The 26,561-nt window shown below is 38.5% G+C and overlaps 1 protein-coding gene and 1 long non-coding RNA gene across 6 annotated transcripts in view; one reads left to right on the top strand and one right to left on the bottom strand.

Annotated features, from left to right (window-relative positions):
* The window catches only part of LOC127423167 (structural maintenance of chromosomes flexible hinge domain-containing protein 1-like), a 103,726-nt gene extending 83,753 nt beyond the window's left edge, over nucleotides 1-19,973 (top strand). The window contains exons 43-49 of one of the 5 annotated variants that reach the window (XM_051667328.1): nucleotides 1,244-1,425; nucleotides 6,183-6,292; nucleotides 12,247-12,317; nucleotides 12,405-12,579; nucleotides 16,424-16,582; nucleotides 17,581-17,721; nucleotides 19,370-19,973. In XM_051667328.1, coding sequence (XP_051523288.1) covers nucleotides 1,244-1,425; nucleotides 6,183-6,292; nucleotides 12,247-12,317; nucleotides 12,405-12,579; nucleotides 16,424-16,582; nucleotides 17,581-17,721; nucleotides 19,370-19,377 — 846 coding nt within the window. In that variant the 3' untranslated portion in view covers nucleotides 19,378-19,973. Of the gene's footprint in view, nucleotides 1-733; nucleotides 1,218-1,243; nucleotides 1,426-6,182; nucleotides 6,293-6,836; nucleotides 6,905-7,847; nucleotides 8,000-12,246; nucleotides 12,318-12,404; nucleotides 12,580-16,423; nucleotides 16,646-17,580; nucleotides 17,722-19,369 lie in introns of those variants that run through there. The other 4 variants (XR_007894302.1, XM_051667396.1, XR_007894296.1 and 1 more) reach the window with 4 other exon arrangements.
* On the bottom strand, nucleotides 1,919-6,156 carry LOC127429077 (uncharacterized). Its single transcript, XR_007895228.1, has 3 exons — nucleotides 4,573-6,156; nucleotides 3,385-4,046; nucleotides 1,919-3,269 (listed from the first exon to the last, which is right to left on the bottom strand). It is a non-coding gene; the product is annotated as an uncharacterized LOC127429077 (long non-coding RNA).
* Nucleotides 19,974-26,561: the final 6,588 nt, after the last annotated feature.

Here is a 26,561-nt window from a genome sequence, read left to right as displayed (position 1 = left end):
CGTCTAAGCTACACGCTGTACGAGTGAACGACAGTACCTCAAGTGCACTTCTGACACCATGTTGTGTTCTCTGAAATAACAGACATGAATTAAACACTTGCAGGAACTTTATTAAACTTCAGGCACTTACATGGAAGCACATCCTCGAGCTAGACTGTCTTCCCCCAATATGCCACACCCCCTTACCTAACACACACAGGAACATATTACCATATTACTCCTAATATTCCACAGGTGTGGCCATTTTCCTTACAGGCCTCTCTGAATTGTTTCAAAACAACTGTTGAAAATTAGATTTAGAAAAGGACTATGGCTATATCAAATGTTGAACTGGTTATAGGTCTCTTGAAGAATTCATGTTCTGCTGAAAAGACCAGCTTTAATCAGCTTTAATTCGTCAGCCATTTCAGCTTTAGCAATAAGATCGTACAGGGATGCCAATTTTTAGAAATGTTAAATATTGTCATTAAAATTAATCAGTTAACCAATTAAACAGTAATGTAAATACCACAATGCACGTGGCTTACTTTTAAATTGTAATTTTTAAATAAAAATACATAGGAAATAGGAGAATTGGTATTTACAGTACCTCTCAAAGCCCGGGTATACTTCGTTTTTCTGCGTTCCGGATCAGATCACCCCATTGCCTTTCAAAGTATACTCTTTTGATTGCAAAAAAATATGAATGCATTCGATGCATATGCACAATGATTGTGTTGTGTTACTCTTTTAGTACAGTCAACAGCAGGCGCGTGCGTCGGCGATGCGCACTGACGAGGACTGTCCGCTTGATGAGAAAATCTGGGCTATTGAGGAAATTTGCATCACGCACACTGTGCACAGAGCGATCAGCAAAGCAACCTGACAACTGAAGTATACTTTGGGCTTTAAAACTGTATATATATATATATTTTTTTTTATAAATTTAGGCTATATTAGAATGACACCAATTTACAGTTAATTTAATACTGTGAGTAAAAGTGTGTATAGATAACACAGATATGACTTTCTCTTCATTGTGAAATATTTCAGATTGACTTTGAGACAGCACTAACCAGTTTAAACCAGAATAGATCACCTTGGATCTCTTCATACTGGTCTAAAATGGTCTTTTCAGTGGGGAATCTGAACAACTTGCTGCATCCTTTGAAGCATAGACGTGAAAATACTCGAGGACTGATTCAATTTTTTTATGTAAACATGTTTTATTCCATCTGATGTGTTTGTGTGTGATGATTTGTAGATAGCTCATCTGGCACAGATAGAGGATGATGATGCAGCGAAGGTGATCTCCTGGCATCTGCTGGGTGACATGGACTGTGTGGTCACTGAAACAACAGCTGCTGCCAAGAGAATCTATGATGATACACACGGACGACAGCAAGTCCTCCCGCTTGAGACGGTGTTCTGGAGACCAAACAACAGGTACACACATGCAGTCTCACTTTTATCTCCAGTTTTGGATAATATTTTTGAGTTGATGATGTCTTTGAGATGGGGTAAGTAAAGAAAGATTGGCATGTAGACCAGGGCTACATATTTATCATCTTAGAGACATTCCCTGCATCTGAAATCGCATACTGTCTGAATATAAACTGTACAGTATTTGAAGAAGGACGCACTTTCCCGACATCTCAGCTCCCGTGGGAATATGAAAAATGGAAATGGTAGGTCATCTGGGTATTTCTATCTTACTGTTTTGTGAATACTAAGGTTTTGGACATGCTACTCCATTGGCATGCTGTATTTGGAGTACTGTAGAAGTATGCATATTTTGACGTTGCTTTTTACTTTCAGTAGTAGGGCTGAAATCAAGGACTTACAATAACATTTAAAAAGTATTAAAAAGCATTGCTATAGAAATATTGGCTGAACCTAATAATCAATAATTATTATGTTATGTAATGGCTGGTAACCAATTTGTCGGCTGATACTATAAATCTTTACTCTTATTGCATAATTATATATATTTTTTTAAATGCAATTCAAACTAATACAGTTTCCTAACATCAAGTATGTGGTTCTAGTACAGTTTTTCAAAAGTCTCCATTTTTGGTGGGGGAAAATAGCATTCCACTGTGGATGAGAGGCGTAAATGTTGCTAAATCAATGCTTTTTCAACCATAAATGGAATAGTGTATGTGGCTATTCCAAAATATTTTCAATGCTACTGAAAAACAGTGAACTCATTGACATGTTCATGAAGCCAGTTTGAGGCAACTATTGCTTTGTGAAATGGTGCATTATCATGCTGGTTGTAGCCATTAGAAGATGGGTGTACTATGGCCATGAATGGATGCACACAGTCAGCAACAATACTCAAATAGTCTGTGGCATTCAAGCGGTGATTGATTGGTATTAATGGGCCCAAAGTGTACCAAGAAAATATCCCTCACACCATTACAACACCACCACCAGCCTGCACTGTTGACACAAGGCAGGTTAGGTCCATGAATTTATGCTGTCGTCACCAAATTCTGACCCTACCATCTGTGTGCCTCTGCAGAAATCAAGATTCATCAGTCCAGGCAATGTTTTTCAACAGTCCAGTTTTGTTGAGCCTGTGCCACCTCCGCTTTCTGTTCTTGGCTGACAGAAGTTGAACCTGACGTGGCCTTTTGCTGTTGTAGCCCATTCGCCTCAAGGTTCAACATGTTGTGCATTATCAGATGCTATTCTACTCACTACAGTTTTACAGAGTGGTTATCCAAAATAACCGTAGCCTTTCTGTCAACTCGAACCAGTCTGGCCATTCTCCGTTGACCTCTCTCATCAACAAGGCATTTCCATCCGCAGAACTACCGCTCACTGGATGTTTTTTGTTTTTGGCACCATTCGGAGTAAATTCTAGAGACTGTTGTGCGTGAAAATCCCAGGAGATCAGCAGTTTCAAAAAATACTCAAACCAGCCCATCTAGCATAAAAAAATCATGCCACGGTCCAAATCACTGAGATCAGATTTTTTCCTCATACTGATGGTTGATGTGAACATTAACTGAAGCTCCTGACCCATATCTGCATGATTTTATGCATTGCACTGCTGCCACATCAATTGCTGATTATATAATCCCATGAATAAGCAGGTGTACAGGTGTGAGGGGGCAGTGGTAGCTCAGCGGTTAAGGCTCTGGGTTACTGATCAGAAGGTCGGGGGTTCAAGCCCCAGCACCGCCAAGATGCCACTGTTGGGCCCTTGAGCAAGGCCCTTGACCCTATCTGCTCCAGGGGCGCCGTATCATGGCTGAACCTGCACTCTGACCCCAGCCTAGCTGGGATATGTGAAAAAGAAGAATTTCACTGTATATGTGCAAATGTATAATGTGTGATAAATAAAGAAAATTATTATTATAATTATAAAATTATAAAATTATAAATTAATTATACCTGATAAAGTGCTCAGTGAGTGTACACTGATGAGCCAAAACATTATGACCACCTGCCTAATATGCTGTTGGTCCTCCGCGTGCCATCAAAACAGCGCCGACCTACCGAGGCGTGGACTCTGCTAGACTCCTGAAGGTGTCCTGTGGTATCTGTCACCAAGACATTAGCAGCAGATCCTTCAAGTCCTGTAGGTTGCGAGGTGGAGCCACCGTGGATCGGACTTGTTGGTCCAACACATCCCACAGATGCTCAATCGGATTTAGATCTGGGGAATTTGGAGGCCAGGGCAACACCTTGAACACTTTATCATGTTCCTCAAACCATTCCTGAATAATGTGTGCAGTGTGGCAGGGCGCATTATCCTGCTGAAAGAGGCCACTGCCATCAGGGAATACCATTGCCATGAAGGGGTGTACCTGGTCTGCAATGATGTTTAGGTAGGTGGCACATGTCAAATTGACATCCACATGAATGGCCGGACCCAGGGTTTCCCAGCAGAACATTGCCCAGAGCATCACACTCCCTCCACAAACCATCACTTCCCCAGGTAAACGGTGCACATGTACACGGCCATCCACGTGTTGTAAAAGAAAATGGGACTCATCAGACCAGGTGACCTTCTTCCACTGCTCCAAGGTCCAGTTCCACACTTTTTAGTAATACTTTTTAGAAAAGAAAAGAAAACAGTTTGTAACTAATGTTTTATTAACATTTTCCAAACAAAGCTTTGCACAATAAAGACAGAAATGTGCTAATATAGCTGAGGCGAACTTTTAGGAAAAATTCTTATCTACTGCTTAACACCTTCTTATTGCCATTGGTCCACCTACCTTGAGCCTGATGGCTAATTTTGTTTACACTGTTCAGTGAGTCAAAATCAGTCAACATGAACACATTTGTTTTCTTTTTAGTCTACTAAAAGAATCAAATCAACATCTGTCTAAAGTAAGATATGCCTCTATAATGATTGTTTTATCTTTGTTCTGCACATTAACTCTTTTATACACTCATCTTTGTAATGGTATCAGTGTCATAATAAATTACAATGACAGAGTGTAACCGGTGCATATTATGGCTGTGTAGCATGTTAGCGCATTAGCGTCATGAATTCATAATGTAAAAATGTTCTACTACATACATATTACTTTAAGTCATCATCGAGTGGTTAAAACAGTTTCTTTTACTGACCTCGTGAATTGTTACTCAGAATGAGGCATAAAGTCATTGATGACACATTTTTAAGGTTTTACATGTAGCGTCCTCATATTTAAATGTACTTCTAAATGCCTCCCACATCAGTGTGGTGGGTGTCTGAAGGTTCGTAAACAGTGTACCGTTGCTCGGCAGTTTAGAACTTCCTTTTACCCCTGGACGAAGAATGAAGAAGAACTTCTACGGAAGTATATCGAGGCCTTTATGCATTGCAAAGGTTATTAAATCGTAAGTTATTTTTACACCGCACTCTCTCTTCTTTTACTGCTTTTTTATTTGTTTGGTGCGTATATCTATTTGGCATTTGTAATACAATGCCAAATATGCCGCACTCAGATGATAGACTTCTGTTACTTTTTACTACATGGATTTAGAGGAAGAGACAGACGTTTTGGTGCACAGACCTTCCTCGGTGTGACACAGTGTGTGTTTGTGTTGTGTGCATCAGTATAATGAGCCCGGGCGGACACATCGCAAAGGTTCCGCCTTATTCCAACCAATGTTCAGAACTCACACAGGGCTGAATAAAATTTAAGAATCCAGTATCAAATTGGTAAATGCGTTAATCACTTTAATAAAAAAATAAAAAAATAAATTAATAAAAAACATGTTCAACATTTTCAATTAGTTTCGAGTTAACACTTTAATTTCGACAGCTCTTATTATACCATTTTTAAAATGAATATAATACATATTAATGTAGAGTAGAAAACATGGATAAGTGTTTGATACTTTTATAACCTGGTATAGAACAGGGTACATTCTTTGAGTTGCAACAAAATAAGGTCTGTTATTATCTTCCAATATCAGCATAATCAGACTGATATCAATACCGATAATTGTAGAACAAAGTTATATTGTCTAATATATTGTGCATCCTCTGGTCACATAGTCACTGGTATCCCTTTTAATATTGATGATAGAACCCTCAATAAAATAAAAGTGATGTAATAAATGTTTTACTTTTATGTAAAATTAAATAAACTGCTGGAGTTTTGCTTGCTGCCCCCTGCTGAAAACAGGTGGTACTTCAAGCTTGAATTTCTCAGATGGTAGGAATATTCCTTAACGTTTGGGGGGCATGATTAATTGCATACATTTTTTTATGCATTATTTTTTATATAATTAATCGCACTGAATTAACTCGTTAAATCAAAATCCCTAATAATTATACATTATAACTTGTGCTGTCAGTTGATTAAAATGTTTAATCGCAATTAATTGCATTATTTTTCAGTTAATCACAATTAATCGCAGATTTTGAAAGTGCTGAATTTTGACTCTATAAATACTTATTTTCCTGTCAAAATGCTTTTATTTACTTTTTAGGACAGAGAACATATCAGTACTGATAATGTTTGGGAAAAAAATAATATTGGCTAATACATTTGCATCCCCACTTAAAAACGGTGAAGCTGGGTCTCACACTGGTATCCCTTTTAATATTGATGATAGATCCCTCAATAAAAGAAAATAAATGTAATTTATTTTTTTTTAAATGACAAATAAATATAAAATAAATGGTATATTTAATTATCTTATATTGTCTCATGTGTATGCATGTGTTGTTCTTTGTGTTGTCTTAGGTCGCTGCCTCACATCAGGAATGGTTCGCCTCTCTTCCCTGCTCTTGGAAATCCTGTGTTTGCCAAAGATGTGCTCATTTTCCCTCAATATGTTGAAATCTGCAATAAAGGCAAGTCCATGTGTCATTCACTCTAACTCGCAGCAGCATAGTATGTACTTTATGTAGTATTACTTGGAATTTAGTACTGTAATTGTACCTAAAACCTTACAGGAACCTTTCATGAAGACTGTTTCGCTACTAGTAGAAAACTTTTTCTAATGTTTTTGACATAAACTTTAAATAGGTTCAGAATGAATCAGTTCATAAGGATCAAGATTTGTTTTCAGTGAAGTTTAATGACTGGCAGTTTGAATGTTCTTGTAACGTGCTACACATAAAGAGGAATTAATGATGTTCAGTAGAGATTCAGAAATTATAGGTAGTACCCATGGCAAGCATACATAGATGCTTTTGAAGAAAAGGAAACAAACTTTGGTTCGGTCCAAGCAATAGGACCAAGTGTGAAAGCACCCTAATACTGTATTTTTACAATCTTATGATTTAATTTTTTTAATCTCTCTTTTTTTGTTGTCCTAACTTTGTAAGCATGCAATTCCTGTTCTTCCTCTGTTTGCTTTCTTTCCCTGCAAAAAGTCTTATTTCATTCCACTAGATGTCAGCAAGTACTAGGAAAAGAATTTTTCCTCTGACACCTTCCATCACAATATACAGATCTGAAATGTAGGTGGCGCTCTAACGGAGCTAAGCACTCACACCATAGACATCCAGTCTATTTTGGAAAGCATGCATGTTCATCAATGTTTTGTCAAATATCTTGTCTTCTGAGTGGACTAGAAGCACAATCTATCCTTAGCTTTGCAATGATATATAACAGTAGTTTATACCATTTTGCAGATGATTTGTATATCATGAATTTCCTGGTGCATTGCAAATTTAGTTTGACATGTGAGATATAACAGTGGGTTATTTTACCAAGCAAACTCACAGACAAGTAAAAAATGACTGATTTTGAAGAAAACAGCCTAAGAGTTGATGTAGAGTTTTGTTTATGTTGTTATTTTATGTAACATAAATGCAAAAGTGATGGTATTCTATGAAAAGTATAGCTTTCAAATGGTATCACTTATAAGTGACTTTATGTATCAAGGGACGTTTACAATTTAAGCGTAAACTTAATGTACATGCCTGGCCCCGCACAGACCCACTTGTGTCAACAGTGAGGGTCCGACTTTTGTTTTTGCTTTAAAATCATGCATTATGTTATGCTTGCTTAAAAAGTTTCTGGCCAATTTATTTTCTTGTCAAAGCCAGTTTTCGCTCTCATTTGGTGCTTGTGTTAATCTTGGTTACACAACGCAGTCTCATGACATTAAGTGATGAGAATCAGATTTTTCAGAAAACAATCCGTGATTGACAAGTTTAAGCACGTTGGTTTTCATTTGAATGAAAGAATGAGAGCATAATTGTTTAGACTCATTATTTGAGTGTTTCTTTGGCGTTTGAGAGCTTATGGAGTAGCTTTACGTTATTTGGTGTTGTTATGCAGCATGTTACGTCCTTTTTTGTGTCACAACTTTGTTAGTTTAGTACAGACTTTGTGTAGTTTAGTACACTTTGGGTTCACTATGTTTGAGTTCTTCATCTATATTTTAAATGTCTCCAGATGAAACTGCCAGCTTAATGCACCATGGAATGATGTCATGGAACTTCCTTTTAAGAGAACGGCTTTCTTTCCTTATTTGTAATGCTTCAGCTCAGCTCATGTCCTGGCAGAGCAACTACATTGGCAGTAATAGAATGAGCTAACAACCAATGGTGTGTGTGTGTGTGTGTGTGTGTGTGTGTGTGTTTTGGATTTGACAATCATATTTATATGAAATGTTTGGCAGCTTGTGGATGTTGGCAGCATGGTGTGCATTGTTTTCAAAAGCTCCGGTGCAGGATTGTGTGTTTGTGTGTTCACAGGAATTATGTGTAACTCTCAGAGACTCGAGCATTGATATTGATGATGTTCCAAATGATGTTCATGACTTTTGGTTCTGTTAACAGTTCTCGAACATGTTTTCTTCCGCCGATCCGAACAGTAAAAGTTCATTAAACACCAAAGTACTCTGGCTACGTTCACACCGCACCTGAATGTGGCCCAAATCTGATTTTTTTTTTTTTTTTCACTCACATGTGACACAGATTTGTTAATTGGATGATTGTGTGAACAGCCAATTAACAAATCTGTATCACATGTGAGTGAAAAAAAAAAACAATCATCCAATTTGTTAATTGGATGATTGTGTGAACAGCCAAAAGCGCTTTGAATCGGATATTTTCAAATCCGATCTGGGCCACTTTCATATGTGGAAATAAATCGGATACGTATCTGTTTTTTTTCCTATGTGTCAGATATAATGTGATTTTTCACATGAATCTACCTCAACGTTCGTCATTTGCACGCTTGATTTCCAGCATATGTATGCCTGTTATATTTATAAACTTTTAAGTGTGAGTCATATTTGTCTAGTTAATGCATTGTTTATTTTTAAAGGAAGAAAATAAAATATAGGATTCAACACTTGGGTTCAGTGATTTGTTTGGATTTGACGTTAAATATGCAAATGAAAAGATATGGATGTATATTTATATAACGTCACTCTTTGCTTGTGTCACTCGCTCAGAAAACACAGTTTCTATGTTTCTCAAACTGTATCAAAACATTAATGCAGGCCAGTCAATGGAAGTATGAAATAAATAAAGATAACTCTTCTTACCTTACAAATATGTAAAGCCGTTTTTCCTGCTGTCTTTCGATTTTATGGTGTTTCGCCCATAGGTAATATTACACTTGAAGTACGATGATTATTTAAAGTCCACCATACGAAGGCAAATGACTACATAAAAATACTTCATTCATAAACGGTCTTTCTTCATCACTCATGGACATATTATCAGATAGGCATGTATCATCTCTACGTTAAAAATGGATAATTACATTTTTAATTATAAGTTAATTCATTATTCATACTATGAGAATAAGAATTAGCTTTATTGCTAAGTATGCTTACACATACAAGGAATTTGTCTTGGTGACAGAAGCTTCCAGTGCACAAACAATACAAGACAGAGATAATAAAAAAAATAGAACATATATATATATATATATATATATATATATATATATATATATATATATATATATATATATATATATATATACAGTTGAAGTCAGAAGTTTACATACACCTCAGCCAAATACATTTAAACTCAGTTTTTCACAATTCCTGACATTTAATCATAGAAAACATTCCCTGTCTTAGGTCAGTTAGGATCACTACTTTATTTTAAGAATGTGAAATGTCAAAATAATAGTAGAGAGAATGATTTATTTCAGCTTTTATTTCTTTCATCACATTCCCAGTGGGTCAGAAGTTTACATACACTTTGTTAGTATTTGGTAGCATTGCCTTTAAATTGTTTAACTTGGGTAAAACATTTTGGGTAGCCTTCCACAAGCATCTTACAATAAGTCTTGAGATGTTGCTTCAATGTATCCACATCATTTTGCTTCCTCATGATGCCATCTATTTTGTGAAGTGCACCAGTCCCTCCTGCAGCAAAGCACCCCCACAACATGATGCTGCCACCCCCATGCTTCACAGTTGGGATGGTGTTCTTCGGCTTGCAAGCCTCATCCTTTTTCCTCCAAACATAATTATGGTCATTATGACCAAACAGTTCCATTTTTGTTTCATCACACCAGAGGAAATTTCTCCAAAAAGTAAGATCTTTGTCCCCATGTGCACTTGCAAACTGTAGTCTGGCATTTTTATTGCAGATTTGGAGCAGTGGCTTCTTCCTTGCTGAACAGCCTTTCAGGTTATATCGATATAGGACTCGTTTTACTGTGGATATAGATACTTGTCTACCTGTTTCCTCCAGCATCTTCACAAGGTCCTTTGCTGTTGTTCTGGGATTGATTTGCACTTTTCGCACCAAACTACGTTCATTTCTAGGGGACAGAATGTGTCTCCTTCCTGAGCGGTATGATGGCTGCGTGGTCCCATGGTGTTTATACTTGTGTACTGTTGTTTGTACAGATGAAAGTGGTACCTTCAGGCATTTGGAAATTGCTCCCAAGGATGAACCAGACTTGTGGAGGTCCACAATTGTTTTTCTGAGGTCTTGGCAGATTTATTTTGATTTTCCCATGATGTCAAGCAAAGAGGCACTGAGTTTGAAGGTAGGCCTTAAAATACATCCAGAGGTACACCTCCAGTTGACTCCAATTAGCCTATCAGAAGCTAATTGGCTTATTGCCTAAAGGCTTGACATAATTTTCTTGAATTGTTCAAGCTGCTTAAAGGCACAGTTAACTTAGTGTATGTAATCTTCTGACCCACTGGAACTGTGATATATTCAATTAAAAGTGAAACAATCTCTCTGTAAACAGTTGTTGGAAAAATTACTTGTATCATGCACAAAGTAGTCCTAAACGACTTGCCAAAACTATAGTTATATAGTTATATAGTATAACTATAGCTAATATGAAATCTGTGGAGTGGTTAAAAAATTAGGTTTAATGACTTCAACCTAAGTGTATGTAAACTTCTGACTTCAACTGTATGTACAAATACAAATCTGTTATATGTAGATAGTGCAAGTGAATTTAATGGCAGAAGAGGTAGGATATGTTGGATAAGTATAAATAGACTAAGCTGTGTATGGCACATAATTATTGCTCAATGGGGCAGTTTTAACTCTTCATGAGATGGATATCCTGAGGGAAAAAACTGTTCTTGTGCCTGACGGTTCTGGTGCTCAGAGCTTTGAAGCGCCTGCCAGAAGACAAGAGTTCAAAGAGGTAGTGGGCAGGGTGAGTGGGGTCCAGAGTGATTTTCCATCCCTTTTCCTCACTCTGGAAGTGTATAGTTCTTGCAGGGTGGGCAGGGGGCAACCAATAATCCGCTCAGCAATTCGAACCATCCTTTGTTGTCTTCTGATATCCGATTTCATAGCTGAACCAAACCAGACAGTTACTGAAGTGCAGAGGACTCAATGACTGCTGAGTAAAACTGTATTAGCAGCACCTGTGGCAGGTTGAACTTCCTCAACTGGCGAAGGATGTGCAATCTATAATGATGAACATGCCGGAGTTTGTTATATGCATGCTCAAGGAGTGCTACATGCATGCAGGTCAGTTTAGGAGTGTCGGCTCTTCAGACCCGTGTCTGATATGGGCTACATTTAAAATGTCATGTGAACAGCCTAACAAAAACAAAAAAAAATCAGATTTGAGCAAAAATCAGATTTGGGTCACATTCACCTGCGGTGTGAAAATAGCCTCTGACAGTGTTTTCCGCACTGCCATTCACCGGCACTGCAACACTCCTCATAAATTTACAGCACGGAACTTACGGCACAACCAGAGTAATCCGATTCCTGAACGTATGAGTCGGTTCTTTTGAATCTACAGTGCGGAAAATGCAGCGCTACTTCCTGAATGAATGACAGCAGTAATTCTAATATTTTGTGCATTTATTATTTCCCAATATATTTCTTCCTCAAAACTACTAAATGAATCGTTTATGGAATCATCAAGGAACCAGAATGTGTTAAGAGTATTCGACTACACAATTACTTGAAATGCCAATCCCTACAGAGGCATTGAAATGTATTATTGCTACAAGTTTGACATATTTACGATTTGGGGGGGGGGGAACAGACCAAAAATATGAATGCCTCGGACTGCACAATCATTTTGTCTCTTGATTGAGAATTCCCTTCCCATTAACACCACCTGCAACGTTCATAGCTTTGACGTAAAGTTTATTGTCTTTAAAAAAAGAGAGCGAGATGAGTACTTCATAATGTCCTACCCAAATTACTTGAATCAATAGGAAATTTGTCATCAACACAGGGAAAAAATAAATGGTGCTCGTCAAGCCACTTCATGGGGACTTTAATTAATAATGAATGAAAAATAGATTATTTAATTGTTTTGCTACAATGGGTCTCTGAGGGTTAAACAGTGACACTACGAGGGGGAATTGACTTGTTCTCTGTCTCCACAGTGTTTGTGAGTCTTATTGGAGACACTATCCTGGTGGATGACTTGGATTCTGCTAATGAATATCGCAGGGGGGTAAGAGCACCAGTGTGTTTGTATGTGTGTGTGGTATTTTTATATGCTTACTGCAACGTGTTCACGTGTTCGTGAATGTTTTGGCAGGTCGTTCAGAACAAAGCACAGTGTCCAACACTGCTAACTCGTCAAGGCGAACGGATTCGCAGCAATGGCAAGTTTGGAGGCCTACAGAATAAAGCTCCGTCCATAGAGAAACTGAGAGGTCAAGTGTTTGGCGCTCCATTACCCAAAGAGTACAACATCACATGCACTCAGATCGGTAACAAACTCTCTCTCTTTCTCTCACTGTACAATGGAAAAAGTATGTTTCTATGAACAATATGACAGCTCAAGCTATCTGATTTCTCCTTTACAGGAAGAGTTCACTCAAAAATTAACATTCTGTCATTTGCTCACCCTCATATTGTTACGAAATCGTATGACTTTCTTCTGTGGAACACAAAAAGAGATGTTTAGCAGAATGTGCAATCTACTCTTTTCCATACAATGAAAGTGAATAGGGACGGATGATATCGAGCAACAAAAATGGACAAAAAAATCACCTGAGTGGTCCATACAACCTGTGTACTATATTCCAAGTCTTCTGAAGTCATTTGTTATGTAATAAAGCAATAGATATCCTTTGGTATGTAAGGGGATATATATATATACACACATACAGGGTTGGGCTGTAACGGAATACATGTAACGCCGTTACTTATTCACAATATAAAAAATCAATCAAAAACTTGATTGTTTTTCTGAACAGTTTTTCTGAACAGTGCAGATGCGAGCTGTAAACATGTCTTCTCGCTCTCTCATCCCCAGATCAGCAGCAGCGGGTGCAATGTTGCCGGGGTTTCATGCAAAATTGGGCTCATTTCAAAATACAATTGAGGGTTAAAATCAAAGAATCATGCGTTGTGTTTTTGGGATACTTTAAAAATGGACCGGGGTCACTAAAAGGTCTGATGGTAGGCACTTAAGAATAGAAATGCAACGTCTTATTCATGTACTGTATAATGATTCCCGGATTTAATATCTGGCAACCACACTGGCACATCTTAACAATCAGCGCACCTTCAGCTGTGCAGCAGTATCAATATAGTCGGCAACGTTATTTCCACAAATATAACATAAGCGCACATGATACATTGTTTCACGTGATTGTTGCTGGGTAAATACATTTATGCAGCTGCAGATGTGACTTCTGTGTAAGGAGGAGTAAAGACGGACGGCTCACGATAAGCATTTGGTGGGTGAGTCACGTCCACATCAGAAACTTGCAGAGCTGTTGGGAAATAGCAGTTATTAACAACAATAATATTCTACTATGAATAGGTAAAAATAATGATAGAGAATGTAGGCCTGCTGCAAAGACTGAAAAACACACGCTACGTCTCCGCGGTAACACGCTCAACAAGCTACGTGATAAGATGCACGGACTGACGTTCTCAGATGCAGAAGCAACTGAGATTCGTCCTCTGGCTCCCGGATTGAGGCGAGTCACTACACCACCAACAGGACTTAGAGCGCATTGGGAATTGGGCATTTAGATCATTGTCTTGCTGCATAATCCAGTTGCACTTAAGCTTCAACTCACAGACTAATGACTGGACATTCTTCTTTAGGATTTTCTGGTAGAGAGCAGAATTCATGTGTCCCTCAATTATTGCAAGTCGCCTTTTCCCTGAAGCAGCAAAGCATCCCCACACATCACACTGCCACCACCATGCTTGACCAGAATTCTATGTTTGATTTACGCAAGATGTAACTGGACCCCTGTCTTCCAAACAGTTCCACTTTCGACTCATCAGTCCACAGAACATTCTCCCAAAAGGTTTGAGGATCATCAAGGTGTGTTTTGGCAAAATTCAGACGAGCCTTAATGTTCTTCTGGGTTAGCTGTGGTTTTCGCCTCGCCACTCTTCCGTGGATGCCATTTTTGGCCAGTGTCTTTCTGATAGTGATTTACACTCTACAATATCATTTACACTCTACAATATCAGGAAGATAAGACCCTTCCTTTCTGAACATGCCACACAACTTCTTGTTCAGTCACTTGTCATAACTAGACTGGACTACTGTAACGCTCTCATTGCAGGCCTCCCTTCATGTGCAATTAGACCCCTGCAAATGATCCAGAATGCAGCAGCACGTCTGGTCTTTAATGAACCAAAGAGAGCGCATGTTACACCACTCCTTGTCTCTCTTCACTGGCTGCCGGTTGATCCACGTATCAAATTCAAGGCTCTGATGCTGGCATTCAGAACAGTCGCTGGGTCTGCTCCAGCATACCTAAAATCATTTATGCAGAGCTACGCGCCCACCAGAAGCCTGCGGTCGGCTAAGGAACGTCGCCTTGTTGTACCAACGCAAAGAGGCACCAAAACACTTTCCCTGACTTTTGGTTTCATCGTACCACGTTGGTGGAACGACCTTCCCAACACTATCCGTGAAGCTGACTGTCTTTAAAAAAATGGCTAAAAACACGTCTTTTCCATGAGCACTTAACCAGTCATTAAAAAAAAAAAAAATCTTATTGCACTTGAATCTGTTTTGAATGCTATTCTGATGCTAGTGAAACTTTGTAATATGGCACTTTTCATACCACTGTCTCCTTAAGATGATTCGCTTATGTATTTCCTCTTTTGTAAGTCGCTTTGGATAAAAGCATCTGCCAAATGAATAAATGTAAATGTAAATGTAGTGGAAACATGAACAGTGATCTTTATTGATGCAGGAAAGGCCTGCAGTTCCTTGGATTTTGTCCTTGGCTTTTTTTTGAATTCCTGGTTGAGTCGTCGCTATGCTCTTGGTGGAATTTTGTAAGGTCAGCCACATCTGGGAAGGTTCACTACTGTGCAAAGTTTTCTCCATTTGGAGATTATGGCTCTCACTGTGGTTCTTTGAAATAGCTTTGTAACCCTTCCCAGACTGATGTATTCCAATCACCTTTTTCCTCATCATTTCTGGAATTTCTTTCGATAATGGCATAGTGTGCTGCTGGGTGAGACCTTTTAGCCAACTTCATGCTGCTGAAAAAGTTGTATTTAGGTGTTGATTTGATTGAACAGGGCTGGCAGTAATCAGGCCTGGGTGTGTCTAGTCCAGCTGAACCCCATTATGAATGCCGTTTCATAGATTTGGGGATTTAGTAACTAAGGGGGCAAATACTTTTTCAAACAGGCCCAGTTGGTATCGGATAACTTATTTTTTTGCTTCCATAAATAACATTATCATTTAAAAACTGTATTTTGTGTTTACTCAGATTGCCTTTGTTTTATGTTAGATTTTGTTTGAAGTTTTGAAACAATTTAGGATGAGACACAAAAACAGAAGAAATCAGGATAGGGGCAAATACTTTTTCACAGCACTGTACCTGTATTAACAAATGCGAATAAACTCCAGATGCATCCACACAACCACGAATTCGTGTTGTAAATTTAAACCAACGGACCTGTAAACAAGGTAGATTGGGGTAGCCAACAGGATTTTGGGAGGGAAACAGACATAAACATACTCTTCATCTATGAGTTGGCGGCTTTGACGTGAGGTTTGTTTACATGATAGGCTCTTGAAGGGGCGGTGTAAAAACTGACTAAAAACTAACTGCAGTGCATCCTTGCATATGTCAGCAAGAAACAGTCAGTCATCACCGGAAGAGCAAGTTATGCCATTCTGCTTAAAGATTACGAGGTCACCTTTGTTTTTAAATAGCAAATATGCATGCATGAATTGTTCACAATAAGACCAGTAGCATGCATTATTAAGATAAATCAAATAATTTCATGCTGACTTTAAGTAAATATTTGTTTTGTTTTTTTGTGGTATTTCTGATTTTTTTTTTATTTTATTATTATTATTGTTTCACTCTATTCATAAGACAAAGGTTGAGGAATACTAAAGAGGTGGGGGCATAACTCCCAAAAAAAATGGATGAGGTAGAGGGGCTGGAATGAGGTCCCGGGTCACTAAAGACCCGACGAGGTATGCATTTAAGGGTTAATGATGACAGAATTTTCATTTTTAGGTGAACATTTTCTTAAATGTCTAGCAGAAATTTTGTTTGTAGGGCATTCCATGTGTAAAAAAAAATGCTTGTTTCTTCCATGTGTGTGTAGAGTTGTTGCAGCAGTACTCCGTTGCGATGCAGAAGGCCAATGAAGTTCAGTCTGACTATAACAGTCATTTGCAATACCTGCAAAGTCCTCAGATGAAACAGAAACAACAGAAACTCCAGCAGCAGGAGGAAGAGCTGAAAGACATTGAGCAAACTCTCGGTGCGTGTTTCCAACAGAATGACTATCTGTCAATCTGATTTGCTGGCTGCTAGACAGCTTCAGGTAATCAGAATGTACAGGTTTATATTGGTTTATAAGTGAGCAGGCAGGTATATTTAGATGTTCAGAGGAAGAACTAGTTGCTGGATTTGGCAAAATATGCAAGAAACATGGCTTTAAACTGGCATTATTAAATAAAGAGTTTTGTTTGAGGCATTTCATAGGAAGTTAACAAGATATTCCGCATTAAAGGGATCATGACATAACTTTTTTATTATTTTAATGTCCCTTGAGGTTCACTTATCATATTAGTAAAGTTTTTTCACAAGAATCATATATGCTCACTGACCACTTTATCAGGTACACCTGTACACCTACTTATTCATGCAATCTAATCAGCCAATCATGTGGCAGCAGTGCAGTGCATAAAATCATTCAGATACGGGTCAGGAGCATCAGAATGGGGAAAAACATGTAATCTGAGTGATTTCGACCATGGCATGATTGTTGGTGCCAGACAAGTTGGTAGTTACAGAAAGCCACTTACAATGGAAGTGAATGGGGCCAGTCCATAAATGCTAAAATACACACCAATTTAAAGCTATAGCCACAAGATGTACATATTATATTTGTAAACAATGTCAGGGATTTACTGCCATTACAGCGTTTACCAGATTACAGGGTTCATCGCTGTTACGTTGTCATGACAGCAAAGTTGTAATATTGAATATAACTTTACACAGATAAGCAAGTAAACGATTTTATCACACTAAAACCATGTTAACATACATATTGTTTACTTCTTGTGGCTATACTTTTGAAACAGTGAGTATTTAAATGTTTATGGGTTGGCCCTATACATTCAAAAACCCAGATTTGTTTTTTTTTTTTTTTTAAATAAACAAGGAAGCTGGAATCTTCCTTTAAGCTTTCTACCCAATCGTTTCTATAAATGCTGACAGTAATTGAAATTAAAGTGTGTTTGTGTGTGTTTGCAGCCAGTACTCCTGAGCGACTGTCTCGCGCTGTGACCGTAAAACGAACTCTTGAGCCTGAAGCACCTAAGCCTGATGTTCCTGATGTTCCTGATGTTCCTGATGTTCCTGCTAAAAGAACCCGCCGCCAAAAGCGCCAACTGAGTACAATTATTACATCTTAACGTTCTACAAATGGCATTCTAAGTGGCATTCAACTAATCACAAAGTATAGTCAGGACATTACTGATGTAAAAAAACAGCACTGTCACTATTTGAAAAAAGTCATTTTTGATCAAATCTGGACAGCAGCCATCACTCCAACACCTTATCCTTGAATAATCATGCTAAATTGGTAATTTAGTACTAAAAAATCTCTTGCCATTATATCAAACACAGTTGAAAGCTATTTGGTTCGTTAAATGAAGCTTAACATTGTCTTTGTGTTTGTTTTTGAGTTGCCACAGTATGCAATAGACTGGCATGTCTTAAGATCAATATTAGGTCAAAAATGGTAAAAAAGAAACAGCTTTCTCTAGAAAAACTGAAGATTTCATACAAAGGTGTACACTACAGTCTTCAAAGACAAAGGACAACTGGCTCTAACAAGGACAGAAAGAGATGTGGAAGGTCAGATGTACAACTAAACAAGAGGATAAGTACATCAGAGTCTCTAGTTTGAGAAATAGACACCTCACATGTCCTCAGCTGACAGCTTCATTGAATTCTACCCGCTCAACGCCAGTTTCATGTACAACAGTAAAGAGAAGACTCAGGGGTGCAGGCCTTATGGGAAGAATTGCAAAGAAAAAGCCACTTTTGAAACAGAAAAACAAAAAGAAAAGGTTAGAGTGGGCAAAGAAACACAGACATTGGACAACAGATAATTGGAAAAGAGTGTTATGGATCTTAACCCCATTGAGCTTTTGTGGGATCAGCTAGACTGTAAGGTGTGTGAGAAGTGCCCGAAAACACAGCCACATCTATGGCAAGTGCTACAGGAAGTGTGGGGTGAAATGTCACCTGAGTATCTGGACAAACTGACAGCTAGAATGTCAAGGATCTGCAAAGCTGTCATTGCTGCATGTGGAGGATTTTTGATGAGAACTCTTTGAAATAGTTTTAAAAAAAAATTAAATTGTAATAGTAATTTTTCACGTTATTAATGTCCTGACTATACATTGTGATCAGTTGAATGCCACTTTGGTGAATAAAAGTACCAATTTCTTTCCATAAGAGCAAAATCTGTACATTATTCCAAATTTTGGCTGCCAGTATGTGTATATATATATATATATATATATATATATATATATATATATATATATATATATATATATATATTATAATCTTCATCTTGTAATAGCAAACAACATGGAAATTCATTAGTCAAAATGTGTGGGAACCCTTAAAACTAGACAGAAAATGTTTTATGTATCCATCTATCCAGAGTCATGTCATCAGAAGTGTTTGTCATACTTCAGGGATCCCATGAATTATTAAAGTTTTTATTGTGATTTAAAATTGTGATCTCCATTTCCGAAGTCATAGAAATTACAAAAATAAAAGTTAAAAGTCGTGGACATTTCTATAGTGAATATACATTTTTCTAACTAAGCTTGGCTGTAAAATATTTAATCAGCCAGAAATGCCTCTAGTGCAATGCAGTATTTATAAAATGATTTTAAAAAAATCTTCAGTCACAAGCGACATGGAAATTCTACAGTCAAAAGGTGAGGGAACCCTGATAATCACTGACTGTCTGTTGCCTTTGTATTCTCGAGGTAACATCACATTTTTTTGTTTTTTACAGATTCATGATGTAATGTGAGCAGGCAGCGATGACTCTTCTAACAGCACTCACCTGCAGCAAAACTTCACAAGAATGCTCAAATAAGGGAATCAATGCTTTTTGATGATTGTTGCATCAATGATTGTTTTTTATTGTTTTATTTTTTCTTTGCAAATCTTTAAGTTCTGTTTTATATTTTACTCTAAGTTTACTGATAAAATAGTTCCTGTTTAATTTAAACAGATAAGGCAGATTATGTGAATGGACTGTGGCCATAGTATATACTTTGTATCTTTCTGTGGGAAAAAAATAACATATTTACTCTTACAGCAATTACACTCTCAGTAACAGCAAACCATTTCATCAAAGTGAAATAAGACATGGCCTAAGGATACAGCAATTGAGCATGCTTGTTTTATGGACCCTGTGATGTCATAGAGGGTGGACAGCCATCAGTTACCATCCATTAAAAAAAACAATTACTGTCCATTTTTTACTTTGTTCTTATCTTAACTTTTTGCAGCTGTTCTCTGTTATAAAAAAAACCAACAAAAAAAAAATGGCCTTTGTACTTCAAAAATCATGTTAATACAGTGCAGAGAACTATTAAAGAATCTAAAATAAATGTTTCGGTTTTGTGGCTCATTTAATAAACATCTAAGTTAAACGTGACTTATACACATTTTCCAGTCTGGCTTTAACAAAATATAATATGTTAATTCACTTTATTGGAAGGTGTGATGGACTAAATTCAAGATTCCCTCAATGTGATTTATGAAGTCCAGTTTGAGAAATGGGAGACTGATAACTGGACGTGAACTTTTGATTTTTTTTTTCGACATCAAGATTTTAGGATAAAACTTGAAAGGGAAAGGTCATCAAGACAAACTTTGATGTTGGCTTGATAAAGCCTTGCTTGAATGTTTAAACTGGTTTTAAACTTGTGACATTTGAGGGTTAAAGTTAAGGTTATACATGCCTTAAAATCGCACAGAGATAGATAGATAGATGGACGGATCAAAAAAGATAGACAGACAGGCGGATAAGAAAGAGTGATGGACGGATAAGAAAGTGATAGATAGATGGACGATTGGATGAGAAAAAGATAGATAAAGAGAGCTAAACAGATAGATAGACAGACAGATAGAGAGAGCTAAACAGATAGATGGACGGACGGATAAGAAAAAGAGATAGATAAGAAAGACAAATAGATAGATAGATGTACGGACGGACAGATAAGAAAGATAGATAGATAGACGGACAGACGGATTGGATACAAAGATAGACAGTCAGACAGACAGACGGACGGGACAGACAGATAAGAAAGACAGACAGCCAAGTCAACCTTTATTTACAGAGTACATTTAAAAACAACAGAAGTTGACCCAAAGTGCTTTACAGATCAAACAAACAAAATGACTGAGTGATATAAAAACTGACTGATTTAAAGTTAAATATAAAACATAATAAAATAAATAAAAACATTTAAATACAACATTATGTATTTATCCATTTCAAACTATTCAATGATCTATTCAAAAGCTACAGAATAAAAATATCTTCATTTACCTTTATTAATTTGGCAGACGCTTTTATCCAAAGCGACTTACAAAAGAGGAAATACATAAACGAATCATCTTAAGGAGACAGTGGTATGAAAAGTGCCGTATTACAAAGTTTCACTAGCATCAGAATAGCATTCAAAACAGATTAAAGTGCAACAAGAAAATTATTATTATTATTTTTTTTTAATGAATGGTTAAGTGCTCATGGAACAGATGTGTTTTTAGCCATTTTTTTTTAAGACAGAAAGTGAGTCAGTTTCATGGGTGGAGTTGGGGAGGTCGTTCCACCAGCATGGTATGATGAAGCTGAAAGTCCGGGAAAGTGTTTTGGTGCCTCTTTGTGTTGGTGCAACAAGGCAACGTTCCTTAGCCGACCGCAGGCTTTTAGTGGGCGCGTAGCTATGAGTAAATGATTTTAGGTATGCTGGAGCAGACCCAGTGACTGTTTTGTGCACCAGCATCAGAGACTTGAACTTGATACGTGCATCAACCGGCAGCCAGTGAAGAGAGACAAGGAGTGGTGTAACATGCGCTGTCTTTGGTTCATTAAAGACCAGACGTGGAGCTGCATTCTGGATCATTTGCAGGGGTCTAATTGCACATGAAGGGAGGCCTGCAATGAGAGCGTTACAGTAGTCCAGTCTAGTTATGACAAGTGACTGAACAAGAAGTTGTGTGGCATGTTCAGAGAGGAAGGGTCTTATCTTTCTGATATTGTAGAGTGTAAATCTACATGATCTTGCGGTCTTTGAGATGTGGTCTGTGAAATTTAGTTTGTTATCGATGATTACCCCTAGATTTCTGACCGTTTTGGAAGGCGTTACTGTAGTTGTACCCAGCTGCATGGTAATGTTGTGTTCAACAGCAGGGTTGGCTGGAAAGACAAGGAGTTCAGTCTTGGCTGGGTTAAGTTGCAGGTGGTGTTCCTTCATCCAGGCCGAGATGTCTGCCAGGCAGGCAGAAATTTGAGCAGTCACTGTGGTGTCGTTGGACTTGAAAGACAAGTAGAGTTGCATGTCATCAGCATAGAAACCATGTGCCTGAATGATGGGTCCCAGTGATGTTGTGTATATTGAGAAGAGAAGTGGCCCAAGCACTGAACCCTGAGGTACCCCAGTAAGTAGCTGATGTGGCTTGGACACCTCACCTCTCCAGGCTACCTTGAAGGACCTACCTGAGGGATAGGAATTAAACCAGTCAAGCACAGTTCCTGTGATTCCCAGCGAACAGTGGGTGGAGAGTAAGATCTGATGGTTGACTGTGTCAAAGGCTGCAGAAAGGTCCAGTATAATCAGGACGGATGATCTGGATTCAGCCTTCGCCCATCTCAGCGACTCAGTGACAGACAGCAGGGCAGTCTCGGTGGAGTGTCCTTTTTTGAAGCCTGACTGATTGTCATCCAGCAGCTTGTTCTGGCAGAGATTTGATTGAAAACTGCCCTTTCAAGTGTTTTTGCCATGAATGGGATGAGAGAGACTGGTCTTTAATGTTCCATTTGTGTGGGGTTAAGTGCGGGTTTCTTCAGCAGTGGGGTTACTCGAGCCTGCTTAAATGTAGTGGGAAAAGTGCCTGTAAGTAGAGATGTGTTAATTATGTGTATGTGCGCAGGTAGGACGGACAGAGAGATGGACTGGAGAAGGTGGGAAGGAATGGGGTCAAGGGAACAGGTGGTGGGGTGGTTGGAGAGGCAGAGTTTAGAGACCTCAGTGTCAGTCAGAGGAGAGAACATAGAGACAGAGGAGTTGCATACAGGAGACAGGTGTTTGACAGGGTGAGGTGCTGAGAATGTATTGCTGATGGTTGTAACTTTATTAGTAATAAATGTGGCGAAGACATCTGCTGTCAGTGATTTGTCAGGTGGTGGAGGAAGAGGGCAGAGAAGTGTGTTGAATGTTCTAAACAAGCTGTGAGTGTCTGTGGTGCTGTTGATCTTGTTCTGGTAGTAGGAAGTTTTTGCAGATTTAACGTTATCTGAAAAAGTTGCAAGCATAGACTGATACTTAACTAGGTTTGCTGGATCTTTAGATTTCCGCCATCTTCTCTCAGCTGCCCTGAGGTCAGTCCGATGTTCACGAAGGACGTCAGAGAGCCAGGGGCTGGGTGGTGTAGTACGTGCTGGCCTTGAGGAGAGAGGACAGATGTTGTCTAGACAGGTTGTTAAAGTAGAGCTTAGTGTGTCTGTGGCAATGTTTACATCAAGGGTGGAAAATACATTTTGTGTGGGAAGAGAGGTAGAGACAGCAGTGGAAAGGCGAGAGGGTGAAAGAGAACGGAGGTTACGGCGAAAGGAAACCAAAGGTGGAGTCTTTTTTAATGTAGATGGGAGAGTCATGTTGAATTTAACAAAGTAGTGATCAGAGATATGTAAAGTAGTAACAAGAATATTTGAGTTGGTACAGTTACGTGTAAAAATGAGGTCCAGTTGGTTGCCCGATCTGTGAGTCACTGTGGTGCTTAGTCTTTCCAAGTCAAATGAGGCCAGAAGAGCATTCAGTTCAGTGGCATGGGGCTTGTCTTGGTGTATGTTGAAATCACCAAGAACCACAAGTGGCTTACCATCCTCCGGGAAGGAAGACAGCAGGACATCCAAATCCTCTAGAAAGTTTGCCAGCTGACCTGGAGGGCGATAAATGACAACAACATGTATTTTTGTGGGTTGCATTGTAGTAATAGCATGGAATTCAAAAGTAGTATTGTTACATAGAGAAGAGTGTGGTGAAAAAGTCCAGTTGTTATGAATGAGCAAACCTGTTCCACCACCCCCACCTGTGTGTCGAGGGGTGTGAGAGAAGGAGAAGTTGTTGGAGAGAGCAGCAGGTGTTGCTGTATCCTCTGGATGTATCCATGTTTCTGTCAGTGCTAGTATGATGAGGGTGGACTGTGTGGCAAAGGCTGGAATGAAGTCAGATTTATTCACAGCTGACTGGCAGTTCCAGAGTCCCACTGAGAAAGAGAGTGGAGCAGGTACTGAAGTGCAAAGTGGCCGTAGGTTGTGTGGGTTGCATTTTGTCTTGCATCTATATCATGTTAAAGGTCTGTAACAGATAACAGGGATGTGCTTAAAGGCATATGTTTTTCGTGAAGTAGACATGTTATTATGTACAAGGAATATAAGAAAAGAGAGCAAATTAAAAGATACTTAAGTGTTATAGTGAGAGGCGCTTTGTCGGTGGACTCGCACAGGTAGACTTGCTGGTCTTTACATGAGGAGGGCTTTACACGAGTTCTACCACTTCCGCTGCCACTTCCACGTCAGCATTCACGTCAAATATATACACGATGCTAACGAGCCGTACAGTGAAAAAAGCAGGACATGCCTTAATGCTACTTAGCACAAAGCTAGTCATGTGGGCAACCGAAACTATGGGTCACGCAAGGTGAACAGCGCGGGAACAAACGCAACTTCAGTACACTGCAAATAAATTATGCTACACTTTAGCAATATATAATACTCTAAAACAAGTGAAGCACTGTTTATAGACACTAAAACAACGATGGTTTTACACACACTGGACAAACAACTCTAAATCTAGCAGTGAATTCCCTGGGACAAGACAAACAATATAGCACACACACCAACACACGTTTAAGTGACGCAAGTTCAAGCCAGTAAACAAACAGCACAAGTCTAGAAAAGAATACCAATCTACAACAAATTAAAACAATGAAATAAACACACACGCAACTACAGACTCCTGTAAATAAATATGTTTTTAAAAAAGATTTTAAAATGGCTAATGATGAAGCTGACCTCACATGGAAAGGGAGACTATTCCATAGATTAGGACCAATCACAGAAAAGGCACGGTCACCCTTAGATCTGTAGCAGCAACAAGGAACCCTCAATAAAAGTTGATCAGAAGACCTGAGCGCTCTGGTGGGGGAGAAAGGGTGTAGAAGGTCACTGATATATTGGGGCGTGTGACCAGATAGTGCCTTGTAGACAAAAATCTGAATTTTAAAACCCTGAATTTAACTGGAAGCCAGTGTAGAGATGCTAAAACCAGATAGATAGATAGATAGATAGATAGATAGATAGAAGGATAAGAAAGAGTGACAGATAGATAGACAGACAGACAAATGGACGGATAAGATGGATGGATGGACAGACGGATAAGAATGAGAGATAGATAGATAGACAGATGGACAGATAAGTTAGATAAACAGACAGACAGACTGATAGATAGATAGACAGATTGATGGACGGATAAGATAGATAGATAGACAGACAGACAGGTAGATAGATGGACGGACGGATAAGAAAAGTTCAGGTTTGGCATTATTGTACAAGGGCTTCAACTAAGTCTGGAAGGAATTGAATTCAATCAGTGATGAAGGGGGAGAGCAGCGATTAAACACTTACATTTATAATACCACGACTGTGTAAGATGTGTGACTATTGTAGCATATTGTTTAAAAAGCACTATAACATCACTATACAGCACATATTTAATTGTAGGCTATACAGTATACTAACGTTAGTCATTAAACTACACATACTATTTGAAGAACAGAATTTATTCATGCCACCAGATTACAATGTATAAGTAGTCATATTTACATGGCAAGTTGATATGGAAAATGCTGGATATTTTTACATTTACTACATTAACTATGCTTCAAAAACAACTTTTGGATGCTTTTATTGAGGTCATTTCACAGGTGTTTCTCCATTCACCGCTGTTGCTTGTTTACGCTGATGGTCACAAATATGGCCACTGTGATGAAAGTGTGTTGTTGTGCATGAAACGTCATGACGCCATAACTGCGTCAGTACTGAACATGCGCAGATCGTCCAAGTTTCGCAAAGCAACCAGATCAAGTGTTTACATGGCAAACATTCTCTTTTCAAATGGTTTAGAAAAGGTTTACCCCACCCCTTACAATCTGAATGAAATTTAAATCGGATGTGACCAATTTAATCCGATTGACGTGGTTACATGAGACTTTTTTATTTGGATTGAGTTTCTAGTCCGATCACAAACGGATTACCAGGGTCCATGTAAACGCAGCTACAGATAAAACCAGCATCCATTTACTTCCCAACCACTGCCCTTATGCATTGATGTAATGCTAGAAAGTTCTGAAAGTTTCGTCTTTTGAAGTCTGTCAAGCACCCTCTCTCTCTTTTTAACAGGCACATAAATTATCTCTCACAAAGTAGGATGAATAAGTGTTTAACCTACAGGCACGTGTAAGGTACGTGATTGGTTCATTCACTGATTTGAGCCAATCCCAACGTCCTGTTCGAAAAGATTCAGAGTCGATAGAACAAAAGAGTCGATTCCTATCTAGAGTCGACTCTGATTTCACGGCTTGTCAGAGTCGAGTAATCGACTCTTTTGGAGTCGACTCCCCATCCCTAGAAAATTGAAACCCCTGTCATTAACGAAGTTCCCCATGCCTGTTTGTTTATTAAATATTTAGTCTAATTTGCCAATTAATTTGGCTACCAATAAGAGTGCAGTACTCTCAGCTCTGTTTAACACATTTTATCGTGTTTAAAAGCATTTCGATTTTCTCTCAAACTCAGCCCAGAATATGTGAAAACAAAATTGGCAGATTCTGGGCATACCAATAAATTTAAAAAGAATTCTACCAATGCTCAAAACCGATAAATTTTCTGATTTTCAGCAAGCTGCAGCCAT

Source organism: Myxocyprinus asiaticus, chromosome 1, assembly GCF_019703515.2.
Source record: "Myxocyprinus asiaticus isolate MX2 ecotype Aquarium Trade chromosome 1, UBuf_Myxa_2, whole genome shotgun sequence".
In the NCBI taxonomy this organism is placed as follows: domain Eukaryota; kingdom Metazoa; phylum Chordata; class Actinopteri; order Cypriniformes; family Catostomidae; genus Myxocyprinus; species Myxocyprinus asiaticus.
The sequence above is the reverse complement of the archived record's forward strand: the minus strand, read 5'-3'. Positions and strand labels throughout refer to the sequence as shown.